The 22257-nt window shown below is 32.9% G+C and overlaps 1 protein-coding gene across 4 annotated transcripts; it reads right to left on the bottom strand.

The window, feature by feature from the left end:
* Window positions 1–3506: 3506 nt before the first annotated feature.
* Window positions 3507–17152, bottom strand: Trmt10a (tRNA methyltransferase 10A). Of its 4 annotated transcripts, none has more exons than XM_047566594.1 (8): window positions 17016–17152; window positions 12703–12896; window positions 11694–11856; window positions 11056–11127; window positions 9836–9910; window positions 8709–8858; window positions 7574–7679; window positions 3507–5964 (listed from the first exon to the last, which is right to left on the bottom strand). In XM_047566594.1, the coding sequence occupies exons 2-8, from the start codon at window positions 12882–12884 to the stop codon at window positions 5696–5698; spliced, it is 1017 nt and encodes a 338-aa protein (XP_047422550.1). In that variant the 5' UTR covers window positions 12885–12896; window positions 17016–17152; the 3' UTR covers window positions 3507–5695. The 4 variants fall into 4 exon arrangements, with proteins under 4 accessions (XP_047422550.1, XP_047422551.1, XP_047422549.1 ...); XM_047566595.1 differs by having other exon boundaries at window positions 16974–17107; XM_047566593.1 differs by lacking the exon at window positions 17016–17152 and adding an exon at window positions 16436–16741.
* Between the last annotated feature and the right edge of the window lie 5105 nt (window positions 17153–22257).

Below are 22257 nucleotides of genomic sequence, written 5' to 3'. Positions count from 1 at the left end.
TGCTTAGTGCCTTGGCTTTGCTGAGGCTGGCTTTGAACTCTAGTCCTCCTGCCTCAGCCTCCTGAGCGACTGGGATTACAGGTGTGCACCACTACACCCAGCAGTACCATGTTTTAAAATAAGAAAACTGAGGCATGTAGAATTGCATTCATTGGGATAGGATAAATTGTAACATGTCATCATTCAAGTACAGCGAGGTTTATTTCTCACATTCGAGTTCAAGTGTGTATTTATAGTCAACGGATAACTTTGGCTTTACTTCATGACCTGAAGGCCCAAGATCCTTCCATCTGTGGTTCATCCATCACCTAGGGCTTCATTGTCAATGGTATCCAGCTGGCAAAAGAGGAAAATAAGGGTGGAGGAAAGTATTTGTTTCCTATTGTTGCTGTAGTAAATTACCACAACCTAGGGACTTAATGCAACACAGATTTACTCTTACAATTCTGGAGGCTGAGGTCTGAAATGAATCCACTGGGCTGAAATGAAGTGTAAGCAGGCTGCATTCTTTTTGGAGGCTCTAACAGAAAAAGGTTTCTTATCTTTTCCATCTTCTAGAGGTTACCCACATTTCTTTAGTTCAGGGCTCTCTTCTGTCTTCAAAGGCAACAACAACCAGTCAAGGTGATCTCACAACAAATCACTCTGACACTGACTCTTCCACCTCTTCCTTTCACTTTAAGGATCCTTGTTATAACATCAGGCCTGTTGTCCAGGTTAATCCAAGATTACCTCCTTAAGGTCAGATGATTGGCAATTTAATTCCATCTGTAACCTTAAATTCTACTTTATCATGTAACACAACATAGTCACAGGTTCCAGGGTGACTGTGGACTATATTTTGCCTTCCCCATGGAGGGTATATCTGTGCTTAAAGTCTTGGTTCCAAAATGGTAAACATTACTTCTAGTCATATTCCATGGTTGAAAGCTAAAAGGGAAGCTGGTAAAAACTTTTGAGTAGAAACTATATTCCAATTAGGCTATGGAAAGGAAAAATTGCATTTTTATGGACAGTTAACTATCTCTGATACAGGTTTAGTGACTTGCTTAAAATGGCTACAATCTATGTGTTTACACTAGATGCTACTAATACACATTAAGACCATGCTGCATTCTCTTTGCTGTTACAGAGAGGATGCAGTTTTATAGATTCCTTTTCTTTGAAATGTTGGTAAAATTATCAGATCACACTAAGTTTTGTGTTTGGGAGTAGTAACTCTCTGATAATATTATTTCTTCTGTGGTAACTGGTCAGTTTATATTTTCTGTATTTTGAAGGCATAAACCTTGAAATTAAATGTTTTCCTTAAAATTTGCATCCAGGCTTCCAAATTTATTTTCACAGAATTCAAATTTCTAGTTATTCTAAATTCCTATACTTATTGTGAAATCTCGTTTTTTTTTTTGTATGTGTAATTTTTTTCTTGATTCAGTTAATGACTTTTTACATTTCACTATCATTTTTTAAAAGAACTGGATCTTGGATTTAAATATGTTCAACAATTTTCCAATTTGTATTTCACTTTTTAAATTTTTTATCATTTCTTTAGATCCATTATTATTGTATTGTCTTGAATGTTTTAAGTCAATTTCTTCTATTAGCTTGTTTTTAAGGTAACTTTCTTCTAATCACAGCTTTAGTTAGAACTGTAGTTCTAATATGTATTTTTAGTCCTATTGCCAAGATATTTTACACTTTGACTTCCCTTCATTTGCAAATTGCTTGAGAAAGTTAAAAAGTTCTAAAATTTATTCTATGCCATCAAATTTATTTTATAGATTAATGTATTATTATCAGAGAAGTTTCTATTTTTGGAAGTTTATTTTCCTCTGTAGCCTAAAATTGCTACTCTTAGGAAGATCCATAACCAATGTATTTTTTTTTCCACCCATAGATCTTGATACATATCATTTACATCTATTATTAATAGCACTTGTATTTTCCATGTTTGTCTTTTGTCTACTTGAGCTATGAAGGGCCAGGAAGCATGAATTATGGTTAAGTTTTACTTATGCTCATATTTCTTAATATTACATGTAATTCTAAATTTTTTTCTCATCTGAATACTGTGCTACCTAGTGCATAGATTTATGTAAAACTTGATCTGTAGTAAGGATTGTGTTCTTGACTATAATATCCCTTCTTTTTCTTATTTGCAAAGTGCTGAACCTCATCCAATGCTAGGAATGTAACTTCTTTCCATTAGCCTACTATGTCCTTTTTCTTTTCAACATTACTAACTTTATTCAAATACTGCATACATTAACTTTATAAAAGTCTAATCTGGTCACTTACATTTGCTGCTAGGATATACAGATTTGATTTTGTGCAGTTATTTTTTGTTAACATTGTTTTTATTGCTTTAATAAGTGTTTCACTAAATGATCTGCATTTGTTTTGTTCAGTGAGTATTCATTTAGAATAGAACATTTACAGTTTTTCAGTCTTTGCTAAGCTTGAGTTCTTTAGAAAGTAGAACCTGAAACAAAAGCCTACGTGTTGCTAACTTTTTTTAAAAAATTATTTATTTTTACAGCCTGCATTTTGATTCATCGTACACAAATGGGACACATCTTTTTCTTTCTATGGTTGTATTACTAACTTTTTTAATGTGGTCAATGTCAAGGGGAAGAGTGAGAAAAAAGGGCAATGAGACAAGAAATGAAAGTACTAGAGTGTATTGCCATACTACTTATTAAATTAGCTATTGCTCATTTAAAAACAATTGTTTGCTCAAACTCTAAAAGGGTATAAGACATAACATTCCTACTTTATAAATAAGACACCAACACTTAGAAAGGTTGCAAAGCCTAGCCAAAGCCTCACAACTACCAATTAGCAGTGCCAAAGTCTCAGCCTAGTCCAATTCCCCACTCTTTCCATTAATTATACTCCCTCTCAATTCTGTCACTGATTTTCTCCTCCACATTTATTGAAAGACTATTGTTAAGTGTCTGGTAATGAGCTAGGAAAAGAAAGATAAACATCTCTATGCTTTATGAGACAAAAGTTTGACTATATACGCTCTGCTGCCATTAATTCTAAATGTCATTCTCTTCTCTCCATTTTTCCTTTCTTATCTCACTTTATACGTGTTGTCCACATGTTCTCAGTGGTCTATGGAAGATAGATCTTGCCTCTTATCTGTACCATCTCAGTGATCCTTTCCATCTATAAAGTTAATTATCACTTTACTTGGTAATTGCCAGTTACTGGTGGGTTTCATCATTAGTTATCTCCTAAAAGACATTTTTTTCAGTAGAATTGCTTTCCTTTTTCCTTTATTCATTCTAAGCATTTTCAAATTCTACAAGATGTCAATCACTCATCTCTGGAATATCAGCGTAAAGAATGCTCCTTTCCTTAAAAATGAACTTTCTTTACGATGATCACAGGTTACTGAAGAAATTAAATGAGGAGAAATCCCATTATTTCAGCAGACATATATCCTTTTGATGCATTTATTTATTAAATTAATTCCTTACCTTTATTAAGTACCAATGTAAATTACTTTAATATTATTAATAATACATCTAAATAAACCAAAGAGTATTGAAATTATATATTAAGATTAAATAATATTCTTAAACCAATTTTGAAGTACCTCAGAAATCAGTTATTTCAAATGTGGTGGTAATCATTGCTTTCCTGTCATCAACAGCCTAGATGAGATAGGGGCAAATAATGGGTCAAGTTGTATCTCCCAAAAATATATATCAAGTCCTAATATGTACTACTTATGAACGTGATCTTATTTGGAAACAGGGTCATTGCAAACCATAGTCAAGTTAGAATAAGGTCATACTGGATTACAATGAACAAGTAATGCTGGTGTCCTAAAAAAAAGAATTGGATATAGACATGGGACACAGAGGACAGAAGAACATTTGCAATAAAGCAGGGATTGGAATAATCCACCTGCAAGCTGAGGAACACCAAGCATTGCTGATAACAACCAAAAGCTAAGAGGCTGGGAAGGACTCTTTTCTAGAGCATTTGCAGCACAGTCCTGTGACACTCTGATTCTGACTTTTGGCCTCTGGAACTGTTAGAGAATAAATTTTTGTTGTTTTAAGCTACCTAATTGTGGTGATTTCTTATGGCACCCCAAGGAAACAAAAACAGCATGTTTTTACAATTAATGAAAATTAAACTATGTTAAACCTGAATTATTTTCTTTACCTTTCATAATTATAAACAGTGCTCTATTCCATAAGGAATAATTTAAGTAAAAGGCATATTTTATAATAGCAAACCAAATGTACTCAGAAAAATCTGAATTTCAGAAAAACACAAATTATAACATAAGCTTTTGTTCTTTTAGAAGTGTAGGGCTTTTCTTTATTGACATACCTTGCTTACAGATTTTACTTTAAAATAACTATAAAAGATTACTAAGAATAAAGCAACGAAAATAGTAAACATCAATTCTACAATAAACTTTCTACTAAATGTGTATATGTTAATATATAACTTATGCAAAAGTTATGTAACTGTTTAAATACATCTATGACATATTTAAGAAAAAAAAAAAAAGATAAGAAAAGAAACTTACTTTGCCAAAACTCAGTGAAGTTTCCTGACATCCTTAGCTATGACGGAGAACAATCACTTTATTTTAAACACAACTTCTCTACTTCTCTACAATCACTGTTTAGAGACTAAAACAGCTCCTTTTTGCCCCATACTCCTTTGCTAAACTTTCCAAATGAATGTTTGGTTGTGTTTTGTGTTAATGAAATTCAAATTGCTCTTATGTGTTCAACACAACCATTCACACAAATAATACAAATCAGTCCTGTTATCAGTTAATAGCAGAACCATACATGATATGGATAGACAGACAACTGCATGCATATTTTTATACATACATGTTATTTACAGAAACATAAATTTATGTTAGTTTGAATATTCTTATAGCATAGATGCACAATATTCACCTTAAAAGCCAACAAGTATTTTTAAAAAATATATGGACGAAAAGGACAGCTCATAAGGACTATCATGTTTTAAGTTAGGCAAAAATTCAACTTTATAATTGAAATAATTTGTTACCATTATAGGAATTAGTAAAATGAATTAAAGAGATTTTTCAACTGTTTTGTGATTATTTCAGAACCATGAAAAGGTGACAAAGGAGGCACAGGTGTGCACTCTGCAGTCCAAAAGAAATGAATTATTAAGTAGCAAACTGATATTTCCTCCTAGGATTACTGTATATTTTTTAACTAAATAAACTGAATGTAAAAGCTGCAAATGGAGGATAAGCTCTCATATATAACATTTTAATAGACTTATACGACACTTAAGAATATCTGCCTCCACAAACAAATACACAACAGATTAGAAAGACACTGATATAAAGGTCATTGATATGAACTGAAAGGTCAGAAGGCACATTCTGAAGAAGACTTTGCAACAAATAAAAGAGAAATAGGGTATACTAATAAAGCAAAATTCTCTAAAGTTCTTAATTAAGCTTAAAAAGCAATTTAAAAAGATACATAATTTTTTCATACATAAACAAAAAATTCTTACAGAGTTTAAAGTGTTTTTCATTATCATTTAGCTCTAAGGAGTTTTTAAAATTCACAGAAGAAATAAGAGAAAGTAATTTGTTTCCAATTTGAATATTCTTTGAAGCACCTCACATTCTCCTAATTTTTCTTTACTAAAAGAAAAACAGGTAATGTTAGTGTGGTGCAGAAGGCATTGTAGATTCAGTGCTATTTTCCTTATCCTGTTGTTTGTCTTTATGTGGTGACTCTGGTTCATTTTTACTATATTCCCCTTCACTGGAATCACTGTCCGATCCACCTTCAACTATGGCAGACTGCTTGTCGTGGGAAGAACTTTCATAGGCTTTGTCTGTGGGAACAGCACCTTTCCTTTGGGGTAAGATAGTGAAAAATGCTTCTTGCCAGTCTCTTGTTTCCAAGTATCCCAGAATAATCTCAAATACTGAAATAAAGCCAAATACCATACATTTTTTAGTCAAGTTCATCACAATGTTAAAAACACACTACCTTTGTGTTAGCAAAGCTATTTGTTCTATTAACAAGTTTATTCTTATTTCTTCCTTCTCCTTTGGCTATCAGGGGCAATATGCCCCAAAGTTCTCAAGGCCATTACTTCCTTTTCAGCTTTTCTTCAATTTGGTTCTTAAGCACACTTTAAAAACTTAAGCAATATGCCTTGTCAATTATAACCAAGGACCATTTTAGTTTCCCTCCTACTCTTTTTTCCTTTTGTTTCTTTATCCTTTACAACTACAAACAAATCTTTAGCATTTGTCTATATTTCTTCTTTCCTACAAAGAGGCACTCTTCAGGAACTTCTTGTCTGATTTTTTGTTTTGTGTATTATATTACGAGTAAAGAATATCAATACTGTCTATAAGAAACTCTCATTTCAATGAAGAACTGAAGGGTTAATTTGGATTACTTTTTGGAAAAGTAATTTCTACTATGTACCAAAGATTTTAGAAGAAGTGCATTCCTTAAATCAATAATTTCATTTTTATAACCCCTCAAAGCCAACTCTATAGAAAGTATTTAGGATTCCTTAAGAATATTTAAAAGGAAAACCCTAGGCAAAGACTTGGGTTCAAGAAAGTTCATTACAATGTTATTTATGGCAGAAAAAGGAAAACTAAAACAATTCAATAATAGGAGAATAGTTAAATTATTGCACCTTGAGATGATGGAATATTTTATAATCACTAGTAATCATTCCATGACATGAAAAATATTATGGTGGATGGTGGGGGAGGATGTTTTATAGTTTCAATATTGGGTGTCCCCAAAAGCTCAACTGTGAGGAAAAAATGCAAGAAAGTTTAGAGGTGAAATGGCTGGGCTATGAAAGCTTTAACCTAATCAGTCCATTAATCCCCTGGTAGAGATTATTAACTGGGTGATAACTGTAGGCAGGTGGGGTGTGGCTGGAGGAGGTAGGTCACTGGGACATGACTTTGGTTTACATATTTTATCCTTAGTGAGGAGAGATCTTTCTCTCTTTGCTTCCTAGCACAATGTTCCCAGTTGCTTTCCTTTGCCACACACTTCTGCCATGATGTTCTGCCTCCCCTCAGACCATAGAAAAGAGTTGGCTATCTAAGGACTATGAACTCTGAAACTAGCTCTATTTCTTGTTCCCCCAAACAAGCTTTTCCTCAAAGATTGTTCTTGTCAGCTCTTTTGGTCACAGCAGTAAAAAAGCTGACTAAAACAAGAGGAAAATACCCCAAATTAATAACATTGTCTTACAGTAAGAATCCAATTATATAATAAATATAAATGCACAGGCAAAGAACTGCAAGAAAACACACCAAAAAGTTAATACCAAGTTGTAAAATTACAACTAATTGTTTTTATACTTTGGTACATTTTCAAAATTTCCTAAAATATGCATATTTTTTTCTATGAATTAAATAAATAATAAATGGTTACTCTTTATATAATTTTGGCTCTCCAACAAGGTATAATATTTTCTATTTGTTCAAATCTGAATGTAATGCTCTTTTCACAATGTGCACTGGTGTATATTTTCAGTACTCCCTATACCTTACCATGATTAACTGCCAAAACTTTTCGACTATTCATCTTCACAAAACTTCCAAGGGGGAGCTGTGCATGATCAATTCCAAAATCTGATGCTTGTTTATATGTGAATCCCTAAAACAAAGACAGAACTATATTAGGACTAGAACATTAAATTATTTTAAATTCTATAATAGTATAGATTTTTTAAAAAGACTTTAGTTCAAAGAATATTATTTGAAGGATGTGTGTGTGTGTGTGTGTGTGTGTGTGTGTGTAACTGCTAATTTGGAAACATTCTCTTACAATTAGGATATTTAGAGCATTTCTTTTAACATCTTCAATTTGCAAATGAAGAATTCAAAGAAATATTTCCAATCCAGTTACAAAGCTCCTCAGTAACAGAACCCAAAGAAAAATTTGGCTCCCTTTCTTTTGACTAAAATATCTTCATCATTCCCTACTACCCTCCTCTCACTTTAAAATATACAAAATTTTGAGAGAAGTACTATCGCTCTTTCCATGAATGTAAAACATGTTTTAAAAACCTGCACTAATTGGTAACTACATCTGACTACTTAAATTTAAACTGACTATAATTTTTAAAAATTCACTTCATCAGTCATACTGTGCACATTCAAGTGCCCAACAGTGACACAATTTACCTACTGGGCAGGCAGATATGAGTATTTCCAGTACTGCATAAAGTTACACCTACACAGTACTACTTTTCAAGAATAAAGAATTAGTTCATTACTAATGATAATATTTCCTCAGACACTTAAAAAATCATGCTTTTTCTTTAGCTGGGTTGAATTCAGCATGGAAAGAAGTTGGCAAAATACAAAATGACATTTTCTTTTAGAAACTGCAACAGTATCTTCTTCCAATACAGCAGAGTGCTTTATCTGTCTTGTTTCAAGTAATTTGCTTTGACACTAATCACTGCTGCTTTTAGACTGAATTTCTTTGTGCCTCAGATTTCTCATCTGTGAAACAGTGATAATAATTACACTGACTTCATTGGGTCATATTATGGGTTAAGTAAACTAATAAATGTAAAATTCTTGAAAGATCAGCTATTAATAGTTTTGTTACTATGAGGAAACTCTGAAATAAGGATTTTTAAGTACAAGCAAAACCAAAAATAAAACTTAATAGTACCTTATGATGATTGTGATCCACTAATCCTCCAATCACATATGCCTTTGATTCATCTAATTCCTTTAGTATATTGGGTGAATCTGATGTAAGATAAATCAGGTCTTCTTTTTTTATGAGTTCACTATAGTGCTCTGGTTTGATGTGGATATCCTTTTAAAGCAAAGGGAAAGACGTTACTAATTAACAGGATTTTGTGAAAGTTGGCTAAAAATGACTATCCTCTTTTCTCATAACAATCTTATTCAAAAACATTTGAATTATGAAAGAATACTGTTTAAACAGACTTAGAAAATCTCCATGTTATGGGCTATTAATAAAATAAATGCAGCCATTGTGGGATTAATAAGTGTGAGAGAAAGTATGTCGCTGTAAAAACTTAAAAAGTATAGGAATAGGCCACTACTTCTCTGAATAGAAGAATTTTTCAGGGATTGATACTAAAGCCAATCTAGTTACATCTTTACAAATGAGTAAGAACAGTTGGTCAAAAAAAAAAAAAATTTATGAGCCACACAATTTTAGTAGTCACATTTAAAAAATTGAAGGAAAAAACCCCAGGTGATATTAATTTAAAATATTAAACCAATATGCCCATAATACTATCAATAAACATATAATATATTTTTTAAATTATGCAGATCTATGTCTGTTCTAAGTTTTTGAAATCCAGTATGTATTTCATATTAATAGCACATCTCAATTCACAATTCAGACTATCACACTGCAAGTGTTCAACGTCACATGTGACTAGTGGCACATATTAGCACTGATGAGAAAAAACAGAATGCAGGCACTCTTCAAATTTTAAAGTGACCTCACTCTTACAAATAATGTACAGCTAGTTTTCTAGGGAAAAGTTATATAAAGATCTTCAAAATTTTTCCTTTCTTGAAAATGTTTTAAGACTGGCAGTAAAATAGCAGGCAAGACTTAAGAATAACAAGTACAAGTTAACAGACAAACCTCTTTAGCATTTTCCATCTGTAAATTTAGATTTAGTTTCAGTGACCCACAGGGTTTGAAAAGTGTTGTATACATATTATTATTTAAAATTTAGATAAAAAATGTAGAACTTTAGAAGAATAAGAACACTTGTAATTATGAGAGAGTGGATTGGCTTTAATTACCTTCCAGTTGACCCAGCCTTTGTCATTTTCATCCATGTTCTTTTTTAGTTGGCCTCCATGGCTTGTCAAGTAAAACTAATAAGGGATTGGTGGGCAGATAAAGAGAAAAAAAATGATGATTCAAGTCCAATATTTTATTTCCCTTTTACGTACATCTGTTCATTCATGAAACACAAAATGTATTCTCACTGACCCAGAAAAAAAATAATTTGTGACATACTTTGATCATATAAGAAATTCATGGTAGAAATTACATGTTTTGTGGTTATATCTTATAACCCACTAACTTCAGTATTCAACTTACATTTTCATCACAATTCTTTTTCAAGTAGTTATAACCTGACTCTCCACTAACAATCATGTCTCTGCAAACTTCCTTCTTCCGTGTCATTCTTACCATTACCCCCCTCCTTTTTTGCCACCATTGTCTTAAAAAAAAAAAAAAAAATCAGTCTAAAACCTTCACAATTTTCTTTGGTCCTAAACCCTGACACCTCTTTTAAATTGGAATTCAGAGTAATAAGGGGTCTATTATGGACAAAAAAAAGACTATAGAGACTATCACAGAAGTATAATATAAATTATGAAATATAAAAATGCAAAAATATAAAACTACCATCACTTGGTAAAAAGATAAAATGTCTAACCAAAAATACATTAAGAGTTCCTGCTTTTTAACATTAGTGAGTTGGTGTTAATTTTTAGATTACCTAGAATTCAAACAAACAAAAAGATTCTGTTCTTATCATCAACAAACTAGTCTTACAAATCATTTCCTCACTCCAGCTTAAATACTTTTCAAAATTATGAGCAAATCAAAAGGAAACTAAAGTCCTGTAAGTAGACAAAATCTAAAACAGGTACTACAGCTCACACTGGGCAAGGGTAGTCTCCCTCTCAAGTCCCTTTTTACCTCCCAGAATTTCTAGAAAATAAAAGTTACGAAAATGGTACCAAAAAAAGAGTATGTCCAATAATGAAGACATTGAACTACACAGCAATGAACAGGTCAACATGTACAAGACTGATGATGACTTGAAAGTGTGTGAGACAATAATTCATAAGAAAAGAAGTTTAAAATATTTTATTTTTGCAGAAAAAATATTTTTCAAATAAGCATTAAACAAAATTATCTTGCAAAGGCAATTGGAATTATTTATGCCTTTGTCATGGAAGACAGAAAAGAAAACAGGAATCTTTCTAAAATTCTTCAGACATACCTGCACAGGATGCAGTGCTCGTCGGTTTTCTGCATAGCATCGTTGGATTTGCTTATGAAGTTTTTTAATGTCCTATAAAAGACAAATTTTTAAAACAGTTATTAAAATCACCTATGGTCATTCCATGATGCAAAGAAATAGAATAATAAGTAGAAGGCATTTTTTTCTCTTTAAATACAAGTCAATTTTGACAACTTTCATTGATTACCTTACATGTTAATAAAATTAAGAATCTATAAGTGACACATCATTTCTATTTTGTATCCATACAAAATGTTAGTTCATGAAAAACATCTATTCTTCAGAAACAAAAAAATTCTTTTAGAGCCATGGCATTACTATTTGCATGCTTTACCAATGTCATTGGTAACAGCCCACAAATCTTTAGAATTAAAATAAAATTACTGAGTCAAACATAATTATGAAATATGTCTCTCCATCTATACATACACAAACACACATGCACATAAATATGAACACATAAATCAAACCGACTTATTAACTAAATTAAGTGAAGAGGAAAATTTGACTTAAGATGTACTTTAACACATACATTTATATCAGCAATATTATATATTTAAATAAGGAGATTCAACCTAGGTCACCTACAGGATTTTTCTGACAATGATTCATGATACCTTTAATACCATCAAATCATCAAAACTACAGTCAATTATAAGGCGGAGTGTACTATGAACAACATTTCTTCGAACTCGTTTTCTGTCATTTCCATCTGAGTTTGATTCCAGTTGACACTGTCGCTCTAATTTCTTTCTCTTGCGTTTTTCTTTCCGCTTCTGTCTAAAATTAGTAATTGAAATAACTTTGTTATTTATATACTTAGATATTCATAAGACTCTTCTAAAAGATAAAATTTTTAGTTGAACCATAAGAAATTTACCACTTCCATGGGTCAAAAATGATCAAGTACTAGAAACTTTATGTAGTTCATATAATAGCTTTATTTAGGAAGGAAGTGATTGCACAATTTAAGGCTTTTAATCTAATTTTAACTATACTTACTACTCAATAGTTTCATTTATTATTGGTTTCACACTATCCTTAAGAAAACTTTAAAAATACCAAATTGGAGTTATGATGGATTTTACTATATGGGTTACTACATGGTTTTCAAGCAACATCAAAAAGCAGAGAAAAATAAAATAAAATTGTTCCTTTAAAAAAACAAAACTCACTTTTTCTCTACATCAACTGTAGTTTATTTTATCTTATAAATGTTGGCATTATGCAATAACAGCTGTAGCCTAACTGCTTGCATAAAAACTTATTCTAGCAAAATCCATGTTGGGCCAAAATTTGATCACTTGGAATTGGGTTATTTTTATTCCATATGTAGGACATAGACACTAACTATATCCTTTATCTATATTAGTTGTTTCAGAAACTATACTGCTACTCACAAAAGATTCTGGATGAGAACAGCGTTGAGTGTAAGTTCATCAATACTGCTAAAAAAAATAATTTAATTCAAGGCACATAACTTTTAAGTAAATTGACAGTCTTTAAAAATATGCAGAACCTCAATTTTAATTAACACAATTAGTTTTAATATATTAAAGGGGTAAGCAAGGTCCAATATTCCATATTTCTGAATGGGGTCAGAGCATACTATTTTTAAACACGTACTTGCGAAGTTCTCGTTGTTCTTCCCATTGTTTCTGTTTTATCAGTTTTTTCATTTGTCGTTTTGATACTGGTTCAATTCCTTCATCTAATCTTGGTTTCTCTCTTTCCTGATCTTCACTTAAGTCTTGCTTCCTTTCAACATTAGAAGTCTCAATAAATGCTGGTGACATTTCAGATGACATTATTTGATGTTTCTGAAAAATTGAAAAGCAACTTTTGACATGAACAGATAATTTACAAACATACAAAGTAATAACCCAAATGACTTATAGATGTGATTAATGTTAAACTTATTGGTACAAATGTTAAACTATATCAGCAATAAATACAAATATAAATTTAGATAATTAAATGTCATTTATTGGCAAAGATCATTTAAATGACATTGAATACCAATTAAAATATCATTGGAAATGCTGGTAGAAGTCTGAAGAAATGGAGTATTTTTATAAAGTATTGGTAGTTATCACACAATTTTTCCAGAAGGTAATATAAGAGCTTAACAAATTGAGACCCTTCAACCCAGTAATTTCTTAGGATAAGTTCCTGTAAACGAATCAGAAATATACATGAAAAGATGCACCAGAGTGTATACACTGCTATTTTATTTGAATAATGAAAAGTTAGGAAATATTTAAAAGCCTGCAAAAGGAGAAAAAACAAATCATGGCTCATCTATAACATGGACTAGGATTACTAAGCAGTACAAATCATATTTCCAAAATTATTTAGTGATAAGGGAAAAGGGTTATAATATTTTAAATAAGAAGACCAAAACAAAACCAACATATCCATCACATCTAGTTATTTTTAAAAGCATGCACAAATATATTTAATTCTTACCCATGGTTTTCTATAATGAAAATACATTGTTTTTATAAAGGAAAAAAATATTGTTTTAAAAAAGAGTCGGAAAAACATCTTTCTGAAATCTTTAAAGCTGCAGAATGAGGGAAAGAGAATGTTATTTCTGGTTGTATAATCATACTGTTTTTAACAGAAGTTGTTATAAGTGTTATAAATTCTGGACAGTACAGACCACATTGTCCCCCTTCACTATATTTCATTATCCATATATAAATACTCCACGCTTTAGTCTTGACTAAAAAACAAAACATCAAAGTTTACTCTGTAATCAGTATGGCTTTGTGGAATGCTTTAGAACCATCCCAAGTACATCTTTATTTCAATTTACCCACACACATCTTTATACCTACTAACTAAAACTGAACTTGCCTTCAGATTAGGGTAAGGCTAAAATACTGAAATTTCTTTTCTATTTAATATATTAGTAACAATAAAGCTTAAAAACACAATTACTATTTATCCATACCATTTAGTGGCATGACACCACTAAATTTCTATTGGCATTAAGGAAAATGTACATTAAGGAAATGATTCTTCCTTCTTATATAACTAGTTAATAAGTCTATGTGGAGAAGTTACTATATAAAGGAAAAAAAATCCACAATTTAGATAATGAAAGAATAAAATATTTATAGAACATAATTTAAGCAGAAGTTTTATTACGTTGTTTTTGCTTTCATTAAAAAGTGCAACAATGGATGGGTGTGCAGCCACACAACTATAATCTTAGTAAACTGGGAGGCTGAGTCAGGAGAAATGCAAGTTCAAAGCCAGTATTAAAACAACTGAACAAGACTCTGTCTCTAAATAAAATATAAAAAAGGGCTGGGGATGTGGCTCAGTGACTGAGCACCCCTGGGTTCAACCCCTAGTACCCCAAAAAAGGGCAACATTGTAATGTGTCAGTAACATGGTGGTTGGTACTTGGTTTATATTTATTATATATTGGTGGAGTAAATGAGTGAATACAGTATGATGAAAGATTTTTAAAAAGCAATGAAAATAGTAATAGTAAAGTATTATTATCTAATTTATTCCTTAAAACAACTCTATGACATTGTCTTATTTATTCTTACTTAAAAAGAAGGCACAGTGAGGCTCAGTAACTTGCCCAGATTTATAAAGCTACTGTAATTCCTAAGAAACAAGCTATTGGAAGCAAATCTAGCACAAAGTATATACTTAAAATTCTTGGTTGAATAATTAGATGAATGAAGGGCTAGAGTTAAGATTCAAACCCAAACCTAATACTACCTCCTAGTAATGCAAAACCTTATTTAGAAAATGAGGGGTTCCAAAGAACATAAGAGTTGTGTTGTGTCAAACCTGACAAAAGAGGACTCTTGAGACTGAGTCACATATGATGAAAAAAAAAAAAAAAATCTCCAGTTCCAATTCTATGCCTCTAAATTAATTTTTTTAAAAGGCAGCATTCAGTTTAAGAAACTGGAGGCAGGAGAAACTCAGTAAGCCTAAGAAGATTAAAAGGAAGAAAAAAAAACATAAATACTGTGATCCCCAACACAACTTTTATTTTAACTACCTTCTTTCCATATGCAGGGAATTACATAAAATTTAGCAAGGCATGTATCCAAAGCAATAAAGTGGAAAAACATGGCCTGTTAAACTAAACATGCAAACTTAAAAGCACAATTAAAATTAACAGGAAACAAATTGCTCTCGACATAAAATAATAATATTCCAAGAGAGTACATTTCTATCAGTGTTTTCTACCTACTGGCTAGTTCTCTATTTTTTCAAAAACTCAAGTGTTGATTAGCTCTAAAATGTGAAAATGTTAAACGCAACATAAAGCAGTGTTTTACAACCATGTACAGCAGAGGGAGCTTTTGCCTTTCTTATTTAAGAAGTCTCAAGTTAAATTTAATTTGACCTATCACAGCATAGTCACGTTCTTAAACAGCCTATCAAAAAACAAGAAAAGGTCATGAACTAGTCATCATCATCATTCAGTTTTTTAGTTATTCTGAGTAAAGAAAATGTAGTGAATTTTCAAAATTATAAACATAGTAGATACAGTGAAACATTAAATGCAGAAAAAATCCGAGCTTGATAAATATTATTGTGTATACAAAGATGGACCAACCCCGACTATCACTTCATTCTGTACTAGCTCGTTTGGATTACCTGTTATGCAAAATATAGCATTTTATAAGGCAACTTGTTTCCTAATTGTTTTTGTTTGGGTCATAATTTACAAAATTTCTATGGCAGAGTTTTGTGTTCCTCTCTGACCTACAATTATGCTCACAGTACATTTTCAGTCATTAAACCAAGTCCAACAAATATTTAAGAATATTTTACAGTATAGAAATATTTCTGTGAAATTTTGTTTTAGCATAAAATAATGAGATTCACAGATATAGGTTATCAGGTGGGCTTAAGAAAGAACTAAATATAAGTGATTATATTTGGTGTGGGTGGGCAGAATAGGTAAAAAGGCATCTCAATATTTACATTTCTTCTGCCAGTTAAAGCAGGGAGAACACACCTCATAATCAAAGCCAAAAGGAAAAAGAAAATTTAAAAACTTCGTGTTATCAAACGAACTAAAAGGTCTTCGTAATTTACAACACAGCTCCCTTCGAGAAAGGTTTAATGTTGGAATAAGTGAACAATGGAATTAATGACCTGACCGTGATAGCAAGAGAAGACCGAACGTGTTGGCCAACTCTGTGGTTGCAAAAGCCCTTTGTTTCATTGTCAAGACCCTAGGGCCAAAGATCTCCCCTGGGAGAGATGTTTTTAATCTCTTCACATCTCTGGAGAAATTCCCAGATTTTAAACTCTTAAAGTATTTCAGTGAAATCAAGTAACACTTCCAATCTAATAGTCGCCAGCTCACCACAATGGGACTTAGCAGCATCTGCAGCAACTTCCCCCTCGGGCTCCCTACATTTCAGAGGGCTCAGCTACCTCAGTCTGCTCCCGTAGGAGACAGATGGAAAGGGAGATACAGAGGTAAGCGTCTCGCCCACGGTCTCTAGTCACAAGTGGCGCTGCCACAACTCGTTTTCCGGCCCTTCAGAGTCCAGATTCCCTCTCCCGATATCCTTTGTAAGACCATACTGTTCACATCCTAAGGACCGACCGCCCACCCACAAAAAACTTGAACTGTAAGCCAGGCACCGCGAACCGGAAGAGCCCGGTCCACGCCCCGTTTCTACATCTTCCGCCACGCAACAGCGGAGAGGCGGGACTAAGATGCAGCCGGCGAATCAGAGAGCTGTGAAGGCCGCAGGGGCGCGCCCTAGCCAACGTCATTTCCTTCGGGAATAGGATGGCTACGGCCACTTCCACAGGCCCGTTCCCTCAAGCCCCGGAAGCCCTTGTTGCCAGTCGATCGTGCTGTGGCACGCGTCCCCTTTGTATACGAACGATACCTAAGGGAAAGCAAGCGCCATCCGCAGTGCCAGGAAATTTACCAAACTGAGTTGATGGGGAACGTGATAGTTCGTTCAGAAAGCCTCTGGTGTGTTCCGATACCGCTGGCGAGTCCTCCTTTGGAAACTTCAACTCCCAGAGGCAGAGGCGAAAGTTACACGGTGGAGGCTACGGCGATTACGTCTTACGTCATTGAACTGCGCTAACTTCCGACTCGCACGGGAGAAAAAGGAGGGGTTTTATATGGGCGGGGTCTGGAGTTAGGATTTGGGGAGTGGGAGGTAGTTATGGTGACATCAGTTTTTCCCCTTAAAGAGGTAGAGGTGTACGTGCCGGCATTTATTCATTCATATATTCGTGTGGCCGCGGAGTGGCAGCTTAAGATAGTCCCACTCTTAAAAATTAAAAATGCGGAACAGATGAAAGATTCTTCTGTGTCGAAGAGTAGAGAACAGCGTTTCTTACCTTAGTTATTTTTTGGTTTTATACAAAAAAGGTTACCAGGGTGGCATTTTTACATGACTCAGATGGAAAATCAGAGTTCGAGAAGTGAGTCAAATTCACAATAAAAATGCATTTAAATTTGGAATTTCTAAGACTTTTTTAATGGCTTAAGGAAAAAAAGCCAGACGCTTTACTTTTCATTCATTCTTTGACCATTTTTTCCTGGGTTATTTTGCAAAACATCAGGTGATGTTTCATTGTTTGTAATGTTTGACCTTATATAATCTTTGGGCTATATATAGACCAAGTCACCTGAGGGAGAAGTGAAACACAATCCTATGGATTGTCGTTTTCTATTTTTTTTATTTGATCCTAATTCTAATAGGTGATTATTGTAAAATTTGAAGATAAAAAAATAAGGTTTGAATCTTTCAATAGAAGTTAGCCTTCTTAATATAAAGAACTTTGAAGTAGTTTTTTCTGGATGTTTGTAGACATATTTGAATGTGTTTAAAGACTTGAGTGAATAGAAAGTTAAATTCAGAATTTTAGATTCTCTAAAATAATTGCAGTTTCTCTGAATTTAGTCACATAACTGAAGTCACTCTTGCTTTAAACTCTTAAATTTATTTGAAAAACTATGTGAACTGTAAAACAGTTTTAGTTCCTCTCAGTTTTTTCCTCATCTGAAATCTAAAAGATCTCTGTTAACTGAACATTGGCAATGAAATCTGGATTCATTTCTGATCTGTTAGTAGGGCATCTTTTTTCAGCTGCCTCCATATCAGGGCAAAGAGTAGCTGAGGGAGGATTAGTAATTGGATATGTAGCCCTTCACATGTAGGTCATTAAATTCAGGCTGGCACAGTGATGTGCCAGATCTTTCAACAGCTGTTCAGTTGCCCCTGTGGGATCTGTTTTATAAATAATTATACTTTTTTTTCCAGAGGTAATAATACCTGGCATCCTTAGATATTTAAAGCAAAGTTTTGTAAGTTATTAAAAAGTTCTCATTTTAGTAATGGAGTCTGTTAATTTTTACTTAACCATTTAATTTTGTAGTCTTATGGTCAAAATGTATAGACTCTAGAATAATTCAAAGTAAGTACAAAAATGTATCAGAAAAAAAAAAGTATTTAACCAAAGATGAAGCATATAAAAAGATTAAGGTGAAATTATCTGACATGAAACAATTCTCATTGATTTGTAAAATTCATGGTTATTTGATGTATTTGTCAAGTTCCATGTTTTTTTCCTTAGTTCTGGTAATACAAAGATGGCTAAATCATTATCATTGTCCTTAAGGAATTCCTCCTCTAGTAGAAGAGCTGGAAGTAAATAAATAATATACAATATACAATGCATTGGAGATACCTATAGATGGAAAAGAGCAACTAAATGTTTCTTGAGACAACATAGTTTCAAATTTTGTAATTTTACTCCATCTTGGAAAGTAAGTAGGAGTTTTCCAGACATCAGGAAGGGAAAGGAATTTAATGTACAGGCAACAGTGAAAGTAAAGACCTAAGTGGGTCACATTTTTACACATGATTAAAATCTGTGCATAGAAGAAAGAAGAAAAAATAACCCTAAGGATTTTTCTAATTTGGACAGCTGTAAAAAATGTAACTCTATTAACTGGATCATTAAGGGAACACTGGAAGAAAATTAGGTTTTAGAAAAAATAGGTTGGTTTGAATATGTGAATTTTAGGGAGTCTGTAGGACATCTAAACAAACAGATTTAAAAATGAACAGCACATGTTTGTAGTTTAAGCCAAAAAGATAAAGTATCCATGATTCACAAGTCTATAATGTCTATCGCAACTGGAAGGTAACAAATGAGAGAAGCTGTCTGGGAGAAAAGTGTCACGAGCCTGAGGCTGCATTGCCTCTTTAATCAGGACACAAGTACCATTTGATAACGTGGGCATTATGACATTGGGCTTCAGGTTTTTGTAAGAGCAGTCAGGTATCCAAATTTGTATGTGAAATTTGGTTGTAAGTGTTGGCAACTATTTTGTTGGTTTTTAAAATACTGATCAGCCGTTATAGAAAATGATACAGATTTTTTAAAAAGAAATTTTTAAAATTCCTCTTCTGTACCCAGAAGAAATGAAATCACTGCCTCATACAGATATCTATACTTCCATGTATATTGCAGCATTATTCACAATAACCAGGATAGGGGAAACAACCCAGGTATCAACAGATAAATGGATAAAGCAACAGCTGAATATGTACAATGAAGAATTGCTCAGCCCTAAAAAATAATGAGATCTTGTCATTTGTAACAATATGGGTAAGTCTGGAGGACATGATCCTAATAAGCCAGATGCAAAAATATTGCACCATTTCATTTATATATTGAATTTTCAAAAATTCAAGTATATGGATTAAAGCAATGGTTAACAGGAGTGATTGGGAGGTTGCGGGAGGAGAAAGTGCAAAACAATAGTTCAGAGAATACAAAGTAACATAGGGTGAATAGGTCTAGAGAGCTGATTTACAACATGAGTACTAGGTCAAAATTGTTCTGCATATGGGATTCATACTAAATAAGTGGATTTTAGCTGTTCTTGCCACAGAAACAATAAAAATGGGTAACTGTGAGATGATGGGTATTTAATTTGCCTAACTGGTAACCTTTTCAGCTGTTGATATATGTACCGCATAATATCACATTGTTTAAGTATACACAAATTTATGTAAAAATAGAAAAAAAAACAAAGTATATGAGTTAACCACAAACCAATAAATACAGAGCAGTCTAAAGAAAACATCTGTGGACCACATTCAGACAATGGGCAGTCAGTGTATTAAATTGGACTGCAAATTGTAGAACAAGAAGGAGCTTACAGCTAGAATCAGAATTTTGGTGCACAAAAATATGGTAGTAAATACAATCAAGAGCTCCTCCATGTTTGGCCAAATTGAACAATCATTACAGATTCCACTATTGTAAGCCTACTTCTGATTTTTAAGTCTGAGAGTACAGCAAGTTGAGAATGGGGAAGTGGGAGGAGAGAATAACACTTGCAAGCACTTAATTTCAGGTGAAGAAAATCAAAATGGAACCAATTTTTAAACACGACTTGAAAAGGTATCTAAAAGGAAGTATTGGTTTCTTATCTAAACTTACTTCCACTTTCATTTTAATTGACTTCAAAAATTATGTTTGAAATGTGTTTTAAAGTACCTCATCTTCCCAAGTAGTACATAAATACTGATGACTAGGGAAACAGGGTAATATGAGAACTTCCTGAACATTCTCATATAAACAGGTAAAGCATCTAGAATAGCCAAAAATAAGTAACAACAACAATCTTGGACAATAGTCATAACTAGGTTAAAAAAAAAAAAGGAATCCTTTATAAACTTCAAAATATTAGCATCTGTGTAGAAGGAAATAGTGGGAACACAACAAAGACCCTGAAAACCTTGAAAATGGGAGTGCCCCCAAATTGCCGATTATTTGCTGAAAAGCAAGGAAGACCAATATGGGACCAACTGCAAAATGGGCAGGGAGTCCAGTAGACAATAAGTTTAGGGCAATTGTAAAGGAATGAGTCAGAAGTTCTAAAGTGCCACAGTAATGTGAGGTCTAGAAACTCTCAAAACCAAAAAACAGGAACTATGTTCTTGAACAGTGCCCAGCACCAAGGAGAAACTACAAGAAGTAAAATCCTAATTGAATAGGATGGGGACAATAGAGGGCAAAAGGATAAGGCAGGTCCAGACAAAAGTCAGAGCTAAGAGACAAGAGTTCAGAAAATCGAGATAAACATATGTTATAAAATACCAGCAAAAGAATCTTAGAATCATGAAGCTAAAAAAAAAACAACAACAAAAAAACTATTCTACACACCTCTCTTTCTTAAAATTACAAAATAACATTTAGTTAAAAATAAGCCACAGAAAAGGATTATGATTCAATTCTATTAAAAGTTGCTATAGTTAAAAATAAAGGAGGGGGAGAATGAAGCTGGAAAAAAAGATGAAAACTATAATCCAATATTTTAAGAAAATTTGCAAAAAATTTTTAAAATGATGGAAAATAATGAAGGAACCAAAATAATTATTAAAGAAAAGATTTTATTAAAGAAGATAACTCAAAAAAGAATAAGAAATATAAAAACTACACATTTATATTTAACACTGTATTGAAAATCCTAGCCAGCACAATAAGAAAAGGCAATAAAAATAAAACCGTTTGCAGATGATAATATTATCTATGTTAAAAAAAAAACTCACCAAACCCTTATTAAATGAGCAATTATAGCAAACTCACAGGATACAAAGTTAAGATACAAAAGTCAGTTGCTTTCCTATATATCATTAATACACAATTTTAACTTGAAAAATAACTAGATTATAACCATAATTGATATAAATCTATTATGGTTTGGCTCTGGATTGTCCTCCCAAGACTCGTGTTGAAAGATTGGTCTGCAATGCAGCAGTGTTCACAGGTGGTGCTTTTGGGAAATAACTGGATCATGAGAGCTTTACTCTCATCAGTGGATTAATCCATTGAGGGATTTGCAACTGGTGGTGCTATTGGGAAGTGGATACTAGTTGGAGGAAGCAGGTCACTGAGGGCATGACCTAGAATGGAATTTCTTGTCCCCAGCCCACCTCACTGCTTACCAGCTGTCAGAGCTGAGTAGCTTTCTTCTACTATAATTATGGCCATGATCATGATGTTCTACCTCACCTCAGGCCAAAGTGATGGAGCAAATGGAACAAGATGACCATGGACTGAAACCATGAGCCACAATAAATCCTTCTTTAAGTCCCTCCATTCCCAGATTTTAGTGACAGTCACAAATAACTGTCT

Source organism: Sciurus carolinensis, chromosome 10 (genome assembly GCF_902686445.1).
Source record: "Sciurus carolinensis chromosome 10, mSciCar1.2, whole genome shotgun sequence".
NCBI classification, from domain to species: Eukaryota; Metazoa; Chordata; class Mammalia; order Rodentia; family Sciuridae; genus Sciurus; species Sciurus carolinensis.
Note: the sequence above shows the minus strand (reverse complement) of the source record. Positions and strands in the feature narration are given on the sequence as shown.

Excerpts from the sequence above, each read along its gene's own strand:
- Trmt10a (XM_047566593.1), bottom strand. The coding sequence starts at position 16,456 with ATGCTGCTAAGTCCCATTGTG. Across the intron at positions 9,911-11,055 it reads GAGCACTGCATCCTGTGCAG|TTTTACTTGACAAGCCATGG; the intron begins GTATGTCTGAAG and ends ATCCCTTATTAG. Across the intron at positions 8,859-9,835 it reads AAGGCTGGGTCAACTGGAAG|GATATCCACATCAAACCAGA; the intron begins GTAATTAAAGCC and ends TTGCTTTAAAAG.